General features: G+C 36.1%; 1 protein-coding gene across 2 annotated transcripts in view; it reads right to left on the reverse strand.

The window, feature by feature from the left end:
- Positions 1-6,592: 6,592 nt before the first annotated feature.
- The window catches only part of LOC136679580 (diacylglycerol kinase zeta-like), a 135,602-nt gene continuing 125,277 nt past the window's right edge, over positions 6,593-16,917 (reverse strand). For both annotated transcript variants that reach the window (XM_066658192.1, XM_066658191.1), the window contains one exon: positions 6,593-11,310. In XM_066658192.1, the coding sequence (XP_066514289.1) occupies positions 11,194-11,310 (117 nt within the window). In that variant the 3' untranslated portion in view covers positions 6,593-11,193. The remainder of the gene's footprint in view (positions 11,311-16,917) is intronic.

Genomic DNA, 16,917 nt, shown 5'->3' on the forward strand with positions numbered 1-16,917 from the left:
GCCAATGTATACAGAATATACTCCTTCTATCTCTGTTTAAATGATACAGCATTATAGGGAATATAGCAAGATTTTTAAATGTTATATTTTGTAGGGAACCTTTAAGATTGTCGGGAAAATCTGTTCTCAGGTTTGTTTATGTTCAGAAGCTCAGTGTCTTTTAAGGTAAAATGGTATGTTTAAGTTCAACTTGTCTGTAAGTTTTTAATCACTGTTTGAATTACCACAGAAACTCATTTGTAACTTGAGTTGTTTAGTTTTGTAGCCTTTCAGCCTATGTTTACTTTCATGCAGTTAGTGCTCTTCCTAATGTAGAGTCAGTTCCACCGTAATTACTACAGCAAAAATAAGTTTTTCCCACCTATGTATCAGGACAAGCAATAATCTTCTGTTTCATGCTTTTCAAAGTTTGGAGGTCTCTTCACTGTCTAAAAACCTCAGATGCTGTTTCTCTGCCGTAAACAGAGAGAGAAAGCCTAACATACCCGACGAGACACTTTTTTTTTTGTTTTTGCTTTTTATTAAACAATTACTGACACTTGGGCTTTGTAAACACAACAGACCTGTTACCTGTGTGCAAACTGCCTGGAGAGCTAGACAATGGTGAGCAAAAGTCCTAAGGATTGTTTCTGTGTTTTTTCTTTTTCTATTTTAATTAAAAAGGTGAATGTTGCCTTTAACTGCTGCATGTGCATTGTATACAGTATAGGGCAGCAGACATTACTTTTGAGAGACCATTGTTGTGCTTGGAAATGAATACAAAGTCTGTCACTCACAATTACAAGAGACATGCTAAAGCAGCTAACATTGGCTTCTATTTTGAGTGTGTTTGAGTCAATATGTGATGGTTCTTTGTACAGGACACAGAAACACTTCACATGATGATTGTTGGTTGTAATTGACCATCCTATAAATATATTGATTTGACAACTAGAGACAGGCTGGAAAAATACTGGATTATTCTAACGGTGTGTCATTATCCTGCACTTTATCCACACTGCTCTGTCCACCACCTTTGTGTTTTCCATTGTGTGCGTTCCATCAATGAGAACGCTGGAAAAATTATTTGCTATCCTGCTCTATAATGACAAAATAGCTGAACTGAACTGAACCAAAAGTCTCTCAACAAAGACACCCCAGGGCTGTTTTTGAATATTTTAATAAAATGTCCTTTTCCAGCTACAATTTACATTTTTTCCATTATTCATTCATTTCTTTATTAGGAACAATGTACATTAATCAACATTTTACTTTCCACATCAAGGTAAATGTGCAAGAGTTTGCTAATAAGCTGTTTCTTCTTTAGTCCAATGTCATCTACTCAATAAATATTATACATGTTTTGTCTGATATTACAGTTATAAAAACGTTTCTCCCCCTCCCCCTTTACTGCAGTTATAGTCTCTAGTTCTCTAGGAAGGTGGGGAGGTAGCTGTTTTTGGGTTGTTTTAGAGTCTTTATGTCTGTTGGGGCACACATTAAGGATTACATTTGTGTTCTGGAGAGATTGTGTGTGTGTTGGACTTGGTATATAGCAATTGACATGGGATTTGATTCAAACACACATGTACAGATGATGGAAGTTCTGTCATTCAAGGAATCAGTTCCATTGTTCCACATTAAAATGCTGGAGGGTCTTTATACCTGTCTAAGCAGCACTTGGCACTGGGGGATATAGGCTGTTGGGCTGCTCCATAGCATCCCATGCCATTTCAGACATTTCTATGGATATTCTACAAAATATATAAGATGAACAAATGTGTTTTGAAGTGTTTTAAAATGTAATTTAACATTTTATGGTAACTGCTGCTTAGTATTAAAATGACAATGGGAATATTGCTCAAAAACCTAATAACAACCTAAAAATGTATCATTAATACCCTATGTTCACAACCACTAACATCGATATCACAGTCTTTAAATTGTCTAACAAAAAACTCATACACACTTTTGGATACATTACTATCCTCAAGCACAGGACCAATTGATGCCCATGCTTTTGCAATGTATTTTTCTTGATTTGCAGTGATGAAAAAAATCATCTTTGTTGTTAGTTGAATAAAACGAGAGTCATATTTAATAATATGAAAAAGCTACCACAAAATGACAAAACAGCAGGAGAATGTGTGCATTTTGTATTACATTTATATGCTTTACACACACACACACACAATGCTTTAAAATGTAAATGCACAGTTTAATACCGGTGCCTACAATGGATTGTCTACAAACATTTGGAAAGACAGTGTATTTAGTGAGGCAATGGCCTACAGATAGGAAAGAATGCTTTATCTGACTACAGAAAAACAGCCCTGGTTTATTTCTTTATTGAGGCACTAAAGCTCACATTAAAGAGCTCACTCTTGCAGTACTGTGTCTGCCCTGTTTTAGGTGATCTATTAGAGCCTGAAGGCATTTAGGCCCTGAGCAAACTAAGACAGCTGACAGCTCTGTCAGCACATGGAGTAAAGTCTGAAGGAGTGTTTAGTTAGCCTTAAGGGTGTTTGAGTGTGTGTGTGTGTGCTTCCTTGGATTTGATGGAGGCAGTAAATATATCAAGGCAGACATTGATTAAATTTTCTGTCTGCAATAGAGCAGCAACAACAAGCTGGACACTCACCTGTGTCTCACCTACTGTACAGTTGTCAATGGAGCATACAAGTACATCGTTGCTATCCAATCAAAAACGTACCTCCAAAATAACAACTTCACAGGAGAAGGAAAACAAAAGAAATTTGAAAAAAAATAATTTTCACACAGTGAGAAGGACAGCTGCTGTATTCACATGATATAGTAAACTGACAAAAATGGAGATACTTGTTTTTCATTGGACAGCAAAGATATAGGCCATTGGGGTGGGTTTCATACTGCAATGCTTGGTAGGCTGAGACTAAAACAGTATCACCCTGTATTTTGTTGATGAAATGCTTCAAATAAGGATAACAAATAATGAACTCTTTACACACCATGAGACCAAGGACTTGTCAACTTCAACTCACCCAGGTTTTCTTCTTCATCTTAAAAGTATTAAATGATATTCTGCACTTCTAAAGTTGGGTGGGGTTCATACAAATTTAGACCACACTTGGCATTGAGAACAATGACCCTAAGCTGCTTTGACAGTTTGAGTTAATTTCTAGGGAGATTATACAAGCTATGTGTGGTGGTGCCTCTTTTTAGCCATACAGTGTATGTCAATGCTACAGCATAACAAAGGCCATAAATCACTTTCTATAAAGGTCAATAAAGTCAACTCTATAGCAGAAGTGGTGCACGTGAGTTGTCAGAGAATATGCCGATTTCTGAATAAACTGTATGAGAACCTTTATCGCATAATGCTAAAATGAAAGAAAGAAGTGCCTGGGAGCAGAATGAAGCAAATTCTTCAGTTTATTCTTAATTCACTGAATTAAGAATTCTACTTCTGCACATCCCCGAGCAATCTCATCAATTATGGGTACAGAGCTTGAAAAAAGAGAAGCTTGAAAGAGGCCATGGAATGGAGGCATGGACATAAAATGGAAAAAATGCTTGAGAAATTCCGGCTGTGCTGCAAGAGCTCAACTGAAGAAAGTGAGTGTATTTGAGTGGCTTGAATGGCAGAGAACACATTCAAATATCCAATATATGTCTCAGAGATGTGACTGCTCCTCTCACATAACTAGAGTTATCTCCAAACCTACAATTCCTCAGAAAGTGAAAGGAATGTGCATAACAACAAGAGCCTTGTGTTAATATAATGCAAGCTTAGATTTATACTGTGATGTTGTGCCACAAAATGCATTTTAGGGGAAACAACTATCCTGGAGTTCAAATACTATTCTTTATTAGGTTTGCAAGCAGACAATAACAGAATCAGGTCAATGAAACAAACAGATAGAACTATTGTCTACATTGCTCATGAATGTGTTCACCTCCCTGGTGTCCAACAAAGTAGAAAATAAATTGGAAAAGTTCTAAATACCCAGTCAGTCTATTGCACTAGAACTCACATGCATGTTCAGAAAGAAAATGTTTTATAGAGCTCTAAACTTGAATTTCATGACAACTTGATGAAAGAAAAATAAAAACAAACAAAAACACCACCAAGAACCACGATCAGACACAAATTATTTATGAATGATTATTATTAAATATATCAGATTAACAGGCTTTTCAAACAATAGTTCACTGGCTTCCAACATAATTGCTTAAATAATTGTGATCCCATTGACACCTGGTCTTTGCATGAGAGTAGAATTTGGGTTGGATTCTGGTCGAATTTTAACAATATGCATTTACACTGGCGGTCAAAAGTGTCCCAAAGCTTAGTGTCATCTGGGGACTCACCATGTATGTGTATGTCCTTCATGATTTGTCTCCTCATGGTCATGGATCATGCTTGTTATGAACTGGATAATGGCCAGATTGTTTTTTTTTTTTGTTGGTGGTTGAAAGATGACTGGAGAGATGGATCCATTTACACCCCCACAAAACCCATCTCAGACCCCCTCCTGAAGTGTTTTGAGTGAATCTGTCATAAAATTGTCTTGGGTGTGTTTACACCTGTATTTTTATGTACTGAATTTATATCTAAATATAATCTGGATTCTCTGAAGGCACACGAGTTGACCAGGTATAAACAGAATCACTGAGATTACCCTGGACTAGAATAGAAAATTTGTTGACCCAAAATCTCACCTTGAACAATAAAATAACCCTCAAAGGTTTAAAAAATATATTATTATTATTATTATTATTATACCTGACATGATTTTTATTACTTTTTTTTAAGGCACAACCCTCTATTTTTGTTTTATTTTATTTAAAATATTTGTAATGTTACCCATGTACTGGTGGGGACAGAATGCCTGAAGACCTTAGGGACATTGTATTAATAATGAATTCATCTTGTACAATATTGAAAAAAACGTCACTTTGATTTGTTCTAAGTGGACATAGATCAGTTGGCATGTGCTATATATCACTGAACACCAAAAAATGTCATGACAAAGCTCTACTTGATATCAGTATCAACAAAAGCAGCCTTTATGACAAACATAAGCAATTATAAATAATTTCTGTCCAAATAAAAACATATTTCTCCATTTTTGTGGATTTTTAGTTTTCTACATCATTTGAACACAGCAGATTTTGTGATGAATGCTCCAGAAATCCTTGGATGCAAATCATTTTACATTGACTTCCAATTAAAATTAAGGTTTTGTCCTTTCTCCTATAAGGTAACTGTTCATAGGAGGTTTTATTTACTATTTATTTGAGATACATGCTTTTATTTGGACAGAGACAAAATGTGTATGTACCTTTAGGACAGCTGTCATGTAGCTTTTATACACTACCCTAATACTCCGTAACGTCTCTTGCATTATAAGAACTACACTATTAGAGTGCAATTGTTGTAGTTTCCAATTTCCATTTTATATTTTGAAATTCAACAACTGCTTGATGGACACTATTCTAAAGCCATTTGCAGTTAATGGGTATCCTTTTTCTTTTTTGTATACATGGAACTGCACTGAAATAGTCTGTGGAAATGAAAATGCGGCATATTTAAGGAGCTAAGGTAAAAAAAAAAAAAAACATTGAAGTATACCCTTAATGTATGCCATTAATGCTGGGAAATACTTCCATACCATTTTCAGATAGTTAAAGCTGCTGGCTATGATCTTTTTTTACTAATAAACTGGCCTGTATCATAAGACAAACAGACATTCAAATTCATCAAGAATCAATATTTCAGCAGAGCATTAGGGGAAGAGCAAGTATAGGAAACGCATACAGGACAGTGTGCTATGATGAAAATAAAGACAAAACAGCTGGACGGTCCAAAATAGAGGTGTCCACATTGGAGTGGGTTTAAAACTGTTGGAAAAATTATTATCATTATGAATGTTTACAGAGCTGTTTTTGACTGGGAATTGAAAATAACTTTGAACTCTGCAGAAATGAGAAATGAATGCTATATTTAAGGAAAATATAAGAAATCTGCATCCCTTGGACTTTTCAAAAAGGCACTGTCGCACAACTCATCCCCTTTGCTACAGCCAACACTCTATAACATGTAGGTCGGTAAAACCAAAAACCAATTTTTTTTCATATTAATATTTGTGTAAAGTTAATACTATCACATTTTATTATATGTGAGACCTGTCTTAAATGGAATCTGCATAAATCGTATAGCAGGAATAGTATTCACTGAAAAAAAAGTATACATCTCTTCATAAACCAGCTATGAAAACTATACCACAAAACCATGTAAGCGGTTCCAAATCTTACATTTAAAACATATATGTACTTTGTTCTGTTGGAAGCTTAATGTGATTTGATGTTGTAAATAACGGTAACACTTTACTGTAGGGTGCTGTTTTTAAGGCTACATGACACCTACATGAAGTCTTGGGCAACTGACATAAGCACACAAACATTTACAAATGCCTATTCAAAAAGGCTGTGATTGTCATAAAGGCTGCTTTTGTCAACTTTGATGTCAAGGTGACTATAGCTGTTAAGTGACATAGATTGTTGGTGACATTAGTGTGTCAACATTTTCTGGGATGACATGACATAGAACGTTATGGCAATTGATGCTGTAGCTTTTTTCTTTTTTTATGTTACATAGTGGTGATGATGTGACTTTACATGTCAAAAAGAAAAAACTCCACTCAAACTGGATTTTTCTATCTTGCTTATATTGTGATGCAGAAACCATAGAATCTGTTCTTTAAGATACAATGCTAAGTTGTTTACTTTATTGAGTGTCTGTGCAATGTTCTCAAGCTTATTAACTACCTTTGTTAAAAAAAAAAAGAAAAATCTGAACGTGAGAATTTCAAGATGATGCTCTGCACCATCAGCTATTACTTTGATGTAACATTAAAATGAAAACAACTGAATAAAGGCTTTATATTTTTGTAAAATGGCATCCATTAAAGGATAAATGTGATACAGAAAATGTAGTTCTTAGGACTATAAACGTCTGTGTACATTTGTGTTCTATCATGCATGAACTCATTAATGCTTTACTCATTCTTTATAAAAAAGAGAATAAAGGTGCTGAGTGCAAATTGCAATATTTTCTGTCGAGGTCACTTAGCCAGAAAGCAGATTGTTATTACCTTACATGTATTAAGCACAGCTGCACACCAGCATGGGTCTTCCACTTCTGGACTCTTTATGTATTTCATTTTGCTTTGATATTCACGGTTCCACATTTTGTGCTGTTTAAGATCATCTTCTACTCTACTGAATCATGTAAATGTCCATCCCATAACAAGTGAAACTGCAAGTGTGTTAAGTAATATATTTTTTAATGTAGAAATTTATGAATCATTAAGAAGTACCATGACACCCTAATGAAACCTTTATGTATTTTTTCACTAGATCTTAAGTAAAGGGAGTACTATTTAACACTTTATATTTATGAATCATTATTCATAATACCATGGCACTGTTATGACACCTTTATGTAGGTTCTCACTGGCCCTTAAGTAAAGTGAGTTCTAGTTTACTCTTTATAATATATTTATTAATTCTTATTCAATAAACCAGACCTTGGAAACAAAGCTACATTAAAACATTTTAATGAGAAAAAAATGGTGTCATCGTATTTGCTTAAGGATTCATAAATGTCATGAAGTGAAAAGCAAAACAAAATACAAAAAGAAAAAAAAAACAGTGAAACAACATTAATCTACATGCTAAAGGTGTCAAGAACCAGTGTCATTTGGCAAGCAATATCACATCATCATCACTGTCATCTGACAGAACAGCAACAATAAAAAACCTACAGTGTCAGTTGTCATAAGGTACTATGTCATGTCACCCCAGAAAATGTTATGACACACCCTAATGTCACCAGCAATCTATATCACTTGACATAGTGGTTAAGTCACTTTGACATCAAACAGAAGCAGCCTTTATGACAATTGCCACCTTTTGGAATAAGTGTTTATAAATGTTTATGTATGCTTATGTCAGTTGTCATAAAGGCTTTATGCAGATACCATGTAGCCTTAAGAACAGCACCCTACAGTAAAGTGTTACCAGAAGGGCATATAAATGTATATTAAGATCAAAACCACAAGCACTACTTTCATATTTTATGCATGCCAGTAATGTAGTCTTCATCAAAAATGTCAATCAGACTTGAATGCTCTGATGACATTATCCCCAGAAACGATAGTAGTTGCTTTAACTTTATTATTACCAATGTTAATTCTTTGACTGGGAGAGGACTGGTCTTTTGAATGCTCACTTCAAATATGAAAACATTTTCTTCAAACTTTCAAATATAGATAGCTTAAAGATTGCTTTCCTAAAGTTGATCATTTGTCTTTCACGAGGAATGTATTGTTTCATACATAGATAAACCAATAATATTATGAACACCTCTTTGTTTCTACACTCACTGTCCATCCTCTCAGCTCCTCTATAGACAGGAGTACTTTGTAGATCTAAAATTACAGACTGAAATCCATTTGTTGCTCTGTATACTTTGTTTGCCCCCTTTCACCTTATTCTTCGTTGGTCAGGACCATGTGATTTGGGTGGTGGGTCATTCTCAGTGCTGCAGTAACACTGACGTGGTGGTGGTGGTGGTATGCTCGTGTGTGTTATGCTGGTACAAGTGGACCAGACACAGTAGTACTGCTGGAGTTTTTAAAGCCTTGGGTGTCACTGCTGGACTGGAAAATAGTTCACCAAGTAAAAATGTCCAGCCAACAGGGTCTAGAGGATGATCAACACAAACTGTGCTGCGATAGATGAACTACTGTCCCTGGCTATACATCTACAAGGTGAACCAACAAGGTAAGTGTGTCTAACAAAGTGGACAGTAAGTGGACAAAAAACTCCAGCAACACTGCTGTGTCTGACCCACCACAACATATAAACACATCACCACCACGATGGTGTCACTACAGCACTGAGAGTGATCCACCACCCAAGCCAAACCTGGTTGTCCTGTGAGGGTCGTTGCCATTGACGAAAGACAGGAAAGTGGCTGTTGGGGGGAGGTGGCTGTAATTATACAACAACAAAATGCTCCTGTGTGGTCAGTGAAGATAAGAGAATGGAGTGAGTGTAGAAACAAGGAGGTCATAATGTTGTAGTTGATTGGTGTATCCTCATGTATTATCAGCATGGATTATTCAGATTGCTGACATTAATCCATCTGCAAAACACAATCTGTTACACATCTGGTTAAAACAGCTTTGAATATATGATTGAAGAGTGCAATATCTGAGATAACATCAGGCTTAAGTAATCACTTTTTGCCAATACTTTATAATAAGGAGAGATAAGCGTAAAATCAATCCTTAAACAATGATGACAAAGTTCAGATTCACTGCATGGAGCTTTGCTGTAGTTCAAATACATCCCAAGCTCTTTTAAGTGCATCTAACTAGATGGCGCAGCCAGTGACATGAAATGTTTGAATTTCACATCTTGATTGAAGAAAAATGAACGCTAATATATTTCCTATTTAAGTCATGTATGTATATTTAAAAATGCAAAAACAAAAAAATCTAACAATGAGCAAATGTATGAAATAATAAATTATAATCTAAAGCGTGTGAAATATGTATTCCACGTCAACACGTCATCCATTTTCTAAATAAATATAAAGGTGCTAAAGTCATGAAATTCTCACCAGATGTTGGTAGCAACACATCCAATCCACACATGCAAAGAAATCAAACAACAGATGTCCATAAACTAAGTTAGAAATATATTTACTTAGAAAATTGATGACATGTTCATTATTTATTTCACCCACTGTATGTAAAATGAAAATGTGAGTCCTGCAGGAGTACATTAGACACAGCGTATGGAGTTCAGAAAGGCAAATGCATGTAAATATATGTGTAAACATCTATATTAAAAGAATAAAACAAGTTAGTTAAAAATAATGGCATTCATAAATAAATTCAAATTCAACATCCTCTAAAGTATTACAACCAGTGGCTAAGCCACAAGAAAGTTTCCTTCATTAACATGTTACCAAACTCCATCCAATGCAAATAAAACATTTTTAATAATTAATTATTTCTAGTTTCAAAGCCATTTTCATTTAAACAGATAACTATTATGGAAAATAAATAGCATCCTCAGAATCATTGGTGCAGTAAGACAATCCCTCCATCTGACCAATAAACACTCTTCAAAGTGGCATTGTCATTTTACATACAAAGCACAGAATTATAAACAAAACCAAACAAAAGCAATTTGTATTTTAAAAAGAAAAATAAATGTACAGTATTGTATACAATAAGACTAACTCTGATGTTAGAGCTACAAATTATATAAACAAATATTTTAAAAAGTCCTTAGAAATACGCCATGAGTACACCAATTATAACCAAGAAATACAAAAAAGAGTGAAATGAAGGCAATGAGAGCTACAGTGCAAATGTATCTACTAAGATACGTTTACAGTGCCAATAGTCCTTTGCAGAAGAGAAAAGAAAAAAAAAAGAAAAAAGAAAACAGTGAAGAAAACGAAGCCCTGGTACAGAACAGCTACCACAGTCCAGTATTACTTTAATAATCTTAAATTGTTTCAGTGCGGGGCTGGGGTGGGGTTTGGGGTATGCTCAACCCCACATCCTAAACTAAAGCTTTTGCTTTTTAACACTCACACAGGTAAACAAATCAGTCTTTTAAATCTGAGAAAAGTCCTTTAAGTCCTGCAGAGTCAAAGTGGTATCTTCTACCACTAATAATATTAATGAAGAATATTCATAGCTGTGTGATCAGTGCTGCAGAGATTTCTCACGCGACCATCAACACTCAGGCCCATTTCAACATTGCCTACTCCATGTGTGTTAATATCACACACCCCACAATTAGTGAATGCTTTAATGAACTGGATTCACATCCATTTCACACATTCTCTTTTTCTCTCTCACACTCATTCACACACACATACACACAAAAAGTTTAAACGATGCCAGCAATGAAATGGCCACACACTGATTGCACAAAATTCAGGAGGTTTGTGCATGTGTGTGTGTGTGTGTGTGTTTGTTTGTGCGTGCGCTCTCTTCCCAAGTCCAGAGGTCATCAGGAGTTTCAAATTAACTCATACCAGCCAAGCCCTCCATGTGGTGGTACCTTCATGTTGTTTTGTTTGGCACAAGCAGAGGGTTCCAGACTCGGCAAGGTGAAAAGGGAGAGGATGAAGATCACAGGTCAGACAGTGGTCTCCTGGTCCTCACGCTGTATCATCTGGTAATGCTGACGGTTCTCCAGATATGCCGCCAGCTCCGTATCATTTGCCTTTTCCGCACGGTGCTTTGGAGTGTCACCCTAGAAACCCAAAAGAATTAATGATCTAAATGCACCAATATCCCAATTTTGTGGGTGATACCTGGAATTATTATTATCATTACCAATTTTTTAAAGGAACTTCTGACTTCTATTTCGTATTTTTTATTTTGCAACAGTGGTATTAAATGTTAGGCCCCTACCATATGGATCTGGATTTTTTTTTTTAAACTGAGAGCACTCCATACACCCTATGTAGTGCACTATGCAAGTCATGAAATGACTGAATCTAGATTTTAATAGTGCATTATACATTTCTAAAACACCATTATTTATATGTATGAATATGTGGGTATCTGAAATCTAGTGATATCTGAATGTATATGCTGGGGGGGGGGGGGGGGGTGTCAAAAAAACCTTAAAACCACAACATTTTTCCTTCAGATGTTTAATAAGTTTTTTTTTCCAAAACAGACTCACAACAAACCATTGTAAATCTTTGATGCCCATGACAAAAGACTGACTTGAACAAAACATACACTCTCTTAAATGGCCTAAAACATCAAAATCAGCATTTCTCAGAAGGACTTCTTGATGAGAACATGCTGTCTGGTAAATTATTTTTAGACTTCTTGAAAACGTGTGATTCACCACACTGTCTGGCACAACATCTATTGCTCTGTTGCTTATCCGACCGCCTGGCCTCCCCTCCCCACCACATCACATTTAATTGGTCCCTGCAGCTAGTGAGAAGCTGCTTAGTAATGAGACTCTTGAATAGGAACCGGATCCAGCATTCCAGAATCTGGAAGCACTTCCACATATACTTGCATCCAGCTTGAAACAAACGCTGATTACAAGCAGTTGTGTAATTCCTTTATATGAGCTCTTTTTAACATGATATGCAAAGCAGGGTTAGCTGGGATGATCACAAAGGCATCTCCATGTAGTTTTGAGCCTAATTGTTTTTGGTAGAATTTTTTTAAGGTATTATAAATACCCAGTATTAAATGGTCAAATATGTAGTAGATACTAATGATTAAAATACATGCTTTACAAGTATATAGTGCATGATCTAAAAATGCGAAAAAAATCTGAAGTAGCTCAGATTAATATTTAACATATCGAAGTATAAATCATTTTCTGTACATACTTTGCAAGTACAACATATTATATGTAATAATTACCAGTATATATTAACTATAACAGCAGTAATTATTAGTATGTTATAATAACTCTTCAGAACTGAATGTACACCAATGTTCATTTATTTTACATATTAAAGGAACACTATGTAAGATTTAGATCTTTTTGAGCTCCTGAGTGCTGAGACCAGAGTAGCAACAACAGAGGCTCTCAGAAAAACCTGTAATAAAAATATTATATAGTGTTCCTTTACAATATTTACATACACTATATTGCAAAACATATTCTCTCAGACATCCAAATAATTGAATTCAGGTCTTCCAATCTTCCAAACACCTAGGCATGCAGACTGTCTCTACAAACATTTGCAAAAGAATAGGTCGCTCTCAGGAGCGCAGTGAATTCCAGCATGATCCAGCATGATGTTATCACTACAAAACATTCCAGTGTCACCTGTCATTGGTATGATAACAAAGTGGAAGTGATTGGGAACATCAGCCATGAAGTGGTAGGCCATGTAAAATGACAGAGTGGGATCTGCAGATGCAGAAACACAGTGCGCAGGGGTCGCCGACTTTCAGCACAGTTAGTTGCTACAGATCTCCAAACTTCATGTAGCCTTCAGAACAGTATAGAAAGCTTCATGGAATGTGTTTCCATGGTCGGGCAGTTGCATCCAAGCCTTTTATCACCAATCACAATGCAAAGCACTGAATGCAGTAGTGTAAAGCACACCACCACTGGACTCTAAAGCAGTGGAGACATGTTCTCTGGAGTAATGAATCACACAAAACCCAAAAGAACACCTTTGAGATGAATTAGAACGGAGACTACGAGCCAGGCCTAGTCGTCCACCATCAATGTCAGACCTCACAAATGCGCATCTGGAAGAATGGTCAAAAATTCCCATAAACACACTCCTTGTGGAAAGCCTTCCCAGAAGAGTTGAATATGTTATAGCTGCAAAAAGTGGGCCAACATCATATTAAGTCCTATGGATTAAGAATGGGATATCACTCAAGTTTATATGCGTGCGAAGGCAGACGAGTGAATACTTTTGGTAATATATGTATTGATGAAAATACATATGAAAACTACCAAGTATGAACATGTGTTTAATTTAAAATAAATAGTAAATAAGCCAATACTACTATTTTTTGGGAAATATTTCTCAAGTACACAGCAACTAGTGTAAAACTACCATGTATGTCCAGCAGTACTTAAAATTAATGAAAAATGTCTAATTGCTATTGCTGTCTTTAACACACAAAGGCCAATTTAGTTCAGGTATTTTACTAGGGACATACACTTAGACATAACATTGTTAAAGAAGCAAAAATGGGACTGAGAGTCTGGTTAGATCCCCACAACAGAACAATTGGGAGTGGGGGAATGAAGGATCAGCTCTCTTCTAATCTCACAGTTCATGGCTTGAGCAAGACACCTAACCCCCAATTGCTCCCTTGGGGCTGGGGAAGGCTGCCTGTGTGTGTGTGTGTGTGTGTGTGTGTATGTTTGTGAGAGAGAGAGAGTGTGTTCTCAATGTGCCTAGTGCACTAATATGTTTGTGTTCACACCCATGGATAGGTTACATACAGAAGATTTATATCAATATATGTTGTACAATGACAAATACGTGTACTTTTGGATGTAGTTTATACTGTGAACAATTACAGTAATAGGATGTTATGTCTAGCATGTAAAATATGCTAGAAACACCATACATACCACATAACTACTAGGTACTAGTATGTACAGTGTACTAATAGGGGAACCTGTGTAGTACTACAGTAATATGCCCTTAAAATATTGTCTATAGTTGTACATAGGAATGAATCAACTTTTACTTTATTTTATTTTTACTGTTTATGTGGCATGTAAGTCAATACCATACATAAAACCCAACTACTAACTGTAAACACTAGTATGCACTGTGCTCAGAAACCACAGTAACATGATCTTAAAGTAAAGTGTATTCTTGGTTTCCAGTGTGGGGAATATATTGCACATTACAATAAATACTACACAACAATTCAGTACATGCATGCATTAGTATGTGACATATATTATAAAAAAAAATGTAATGAACTGCAATGGCTAAAGAGAGATTTGAAATTTCACGCTTATGTTTGTCTAAGTTATGGCTTCTATGTTTGTTAAATCTTTTGGCGAGTAATGAGTGTTTATTTTGACTTATCTCTCGAGAATATAGACCTTTTCAGTAGCTCATTCCATTTTACATTCCTTCTGTAAACCTTTAACATTTAGTCATATAATTATAAAAAATGTAAGAGGGGCAGGCTATTTGGTGGAAACCAAATTGGTTCCTTCTGCAGGATAAAGTCTCTAAATGAGAGCCACTGAATGGATCTAAGTGCTAACGTATGCAGATCTGTTTGGAGGCAGAATGCTCTGGATTCTTCTGCTCAAAGCACAAACCTGCTCCAATGTCTGCCCGGCACTTTCTTTGTTGAGCGTCACAAACGAGATTGGCTTTTGTGCTCTGCAACAGAGGGGCTAGAGCTGAATTACATACAGCTCCCTCTTTTTTGCTTATCGGTTTGGCAAGTAAACTCTGCTCTGGAATATCAAGGACGTGGCACACAATGGGGAATGTTCATAATGAGAGGGGAAAAAATTTAAATCCCACAGAAGAGTTTCCATTCAAGTGTGGTTAAAAAAAAATAATAATAATTTATAGCAAGTTCAGACAGAAAAGCTCCTCCCTACTTGCAGAGTACAATTTTGTCCATTGTTTTGCTGGGCTTTCAAAAACTAGTGCCGAGGCTCTGTAACTGATAAGGAAGCAACATTTAAAAGGGGAAGACATGACAGTAAGACAGAAAGAACATGTGGAATGGTCATTATCTCCAAGCTAAGCTAGACAAAGGAGGAGAGGCTGAGCAACTATAAAGCTTTGGAGGCAGAATAATGATGATGTGGTTTTAATGATTTGATGCAGTACAGATTAAATTACTACTAGTGTTTATAGGACTCAAAGCCCTTTTAAAGTGCTGGTGGTAGCAGGGAATGGGACTGTGTTGGAGTCTGTCCTGCCAGTGGGAAAAATGAGGGAGTGCTGCTGGGCTAGGCGATGGACTCTGATCCCATCTGTCATGACTGAATGCTGACTCAGGTCTCAGGAGTTGACACAAATGGCCAAGCATAGAGTCAGAGTGGCCACCAGCTGCAGCCTGGAAGGCAAATCAGGTCCCTCCCTGTCAGACAGGCATACGAACAGCACAGAAATTATAGGCCTCTCACAAAAGCACTTTTTTCTTTACTGGCCATTGTGCCAAACCAGTGACGCACATAGGAAAGTTTAAGAGGATGATTAGAAAATCACTTCCATCCTGAGCTCCAGAACACTTCATTTCAATTAGATTCTCAGGTTCTATACAGTAGAGCAATGGAAAAGTAGGACACAAGTTAAGACGTTACCTTTTATAGGGCTTTTCTAGAATGTTTCAGTGATATGAAATTGTTATTATGATTATTATGACATAATATTGTTATTAGAGTACATCATATTAAGTGGGGAATTTTATGACTGACATCTATATTGTGAATATAGTCAGTACATAAAGAACACTGAAATTGTTCTAAAGGCAATGTCTATGGGAACTGCATTTCTCTCTGGTTTGTTTACATATTACACTAAGATTTTATTCACTCAGGCCATGTCTTTTAAGGTGGAATGGTATGTTTGAAGAAAAAAAAACACTGTTCTAAGATTTTATTCACTCAGAATTGATTACCACAGAAACTCGTAACTTGAGCTGTTTAGTTTTACAGCACTTTTAGTCTGTGTTTACATTTGCAGTTAGTCTCTTGAATTTGGAGCCACTTCCAACAGTAATAATAATAAATAATCAGAAACAGCTAAATTAGGTCAATATTATGCACCTATGGAGCAGGAATAAGGCAATATCTGCATCTCCTCTGATGATTTTCAATGTTTGGAGGTCTCTTTGCCATTTCCCTGCCATGAGCAGAGAGAGACACTATGTACATAATGTACTAAATACACTATGTACTTAAATACATTAGACTGGTTTCCAGTTCACAAACAGACTGGCGAGGTAGCAAATGCTGAGGAAGCATTCTGAATTTCATTTAAAAATGTTTTTTGATTACAATCATGCTGCCTTCAAAGATGAGTTATAGTGGGAAAAAGATGAATAAAAGCATTTTTTTACTGCATGGTACTTACTCAACTCTATCATTTTTCCCCATGGGTTAGAAATGGGTTTTTTTTTAAAGTACCTTCTCGCTCATGGTACAAAGCGACACGAATAGGGACTAAAGTTTGCAGATTTCTGATCAACCAGAGAGATGATTCAAGCATGACGAAATGCAGACATCCAGAAAACACACTGTTTGTAAAATTTCCAAGCTACAGTGGTGATCACTTTGGTTTTATCTGACAATGGTGGCTCAAAGGATAACTGGAACTGGTGGTTGACTAACGAATCCAGTCAGCAGTTGGACAGTGCAACAAGG

The sequence above is a fragment of the Hoplias malabaricus genome, chromosome Y (genome assembly GCF_029633855.1).
Source record: "Hoplias malabaricus isolate fHopMal1 chromosome Y, fHopMal1.hap1, whole genome shotgun sequence".
Taxonomy (NCBI): Eukaryota; Metazoa; Chordata; class Actinopteri; order Characiformes; family Erythrinidae; genus Hoplias; species Hoplias malabaricus.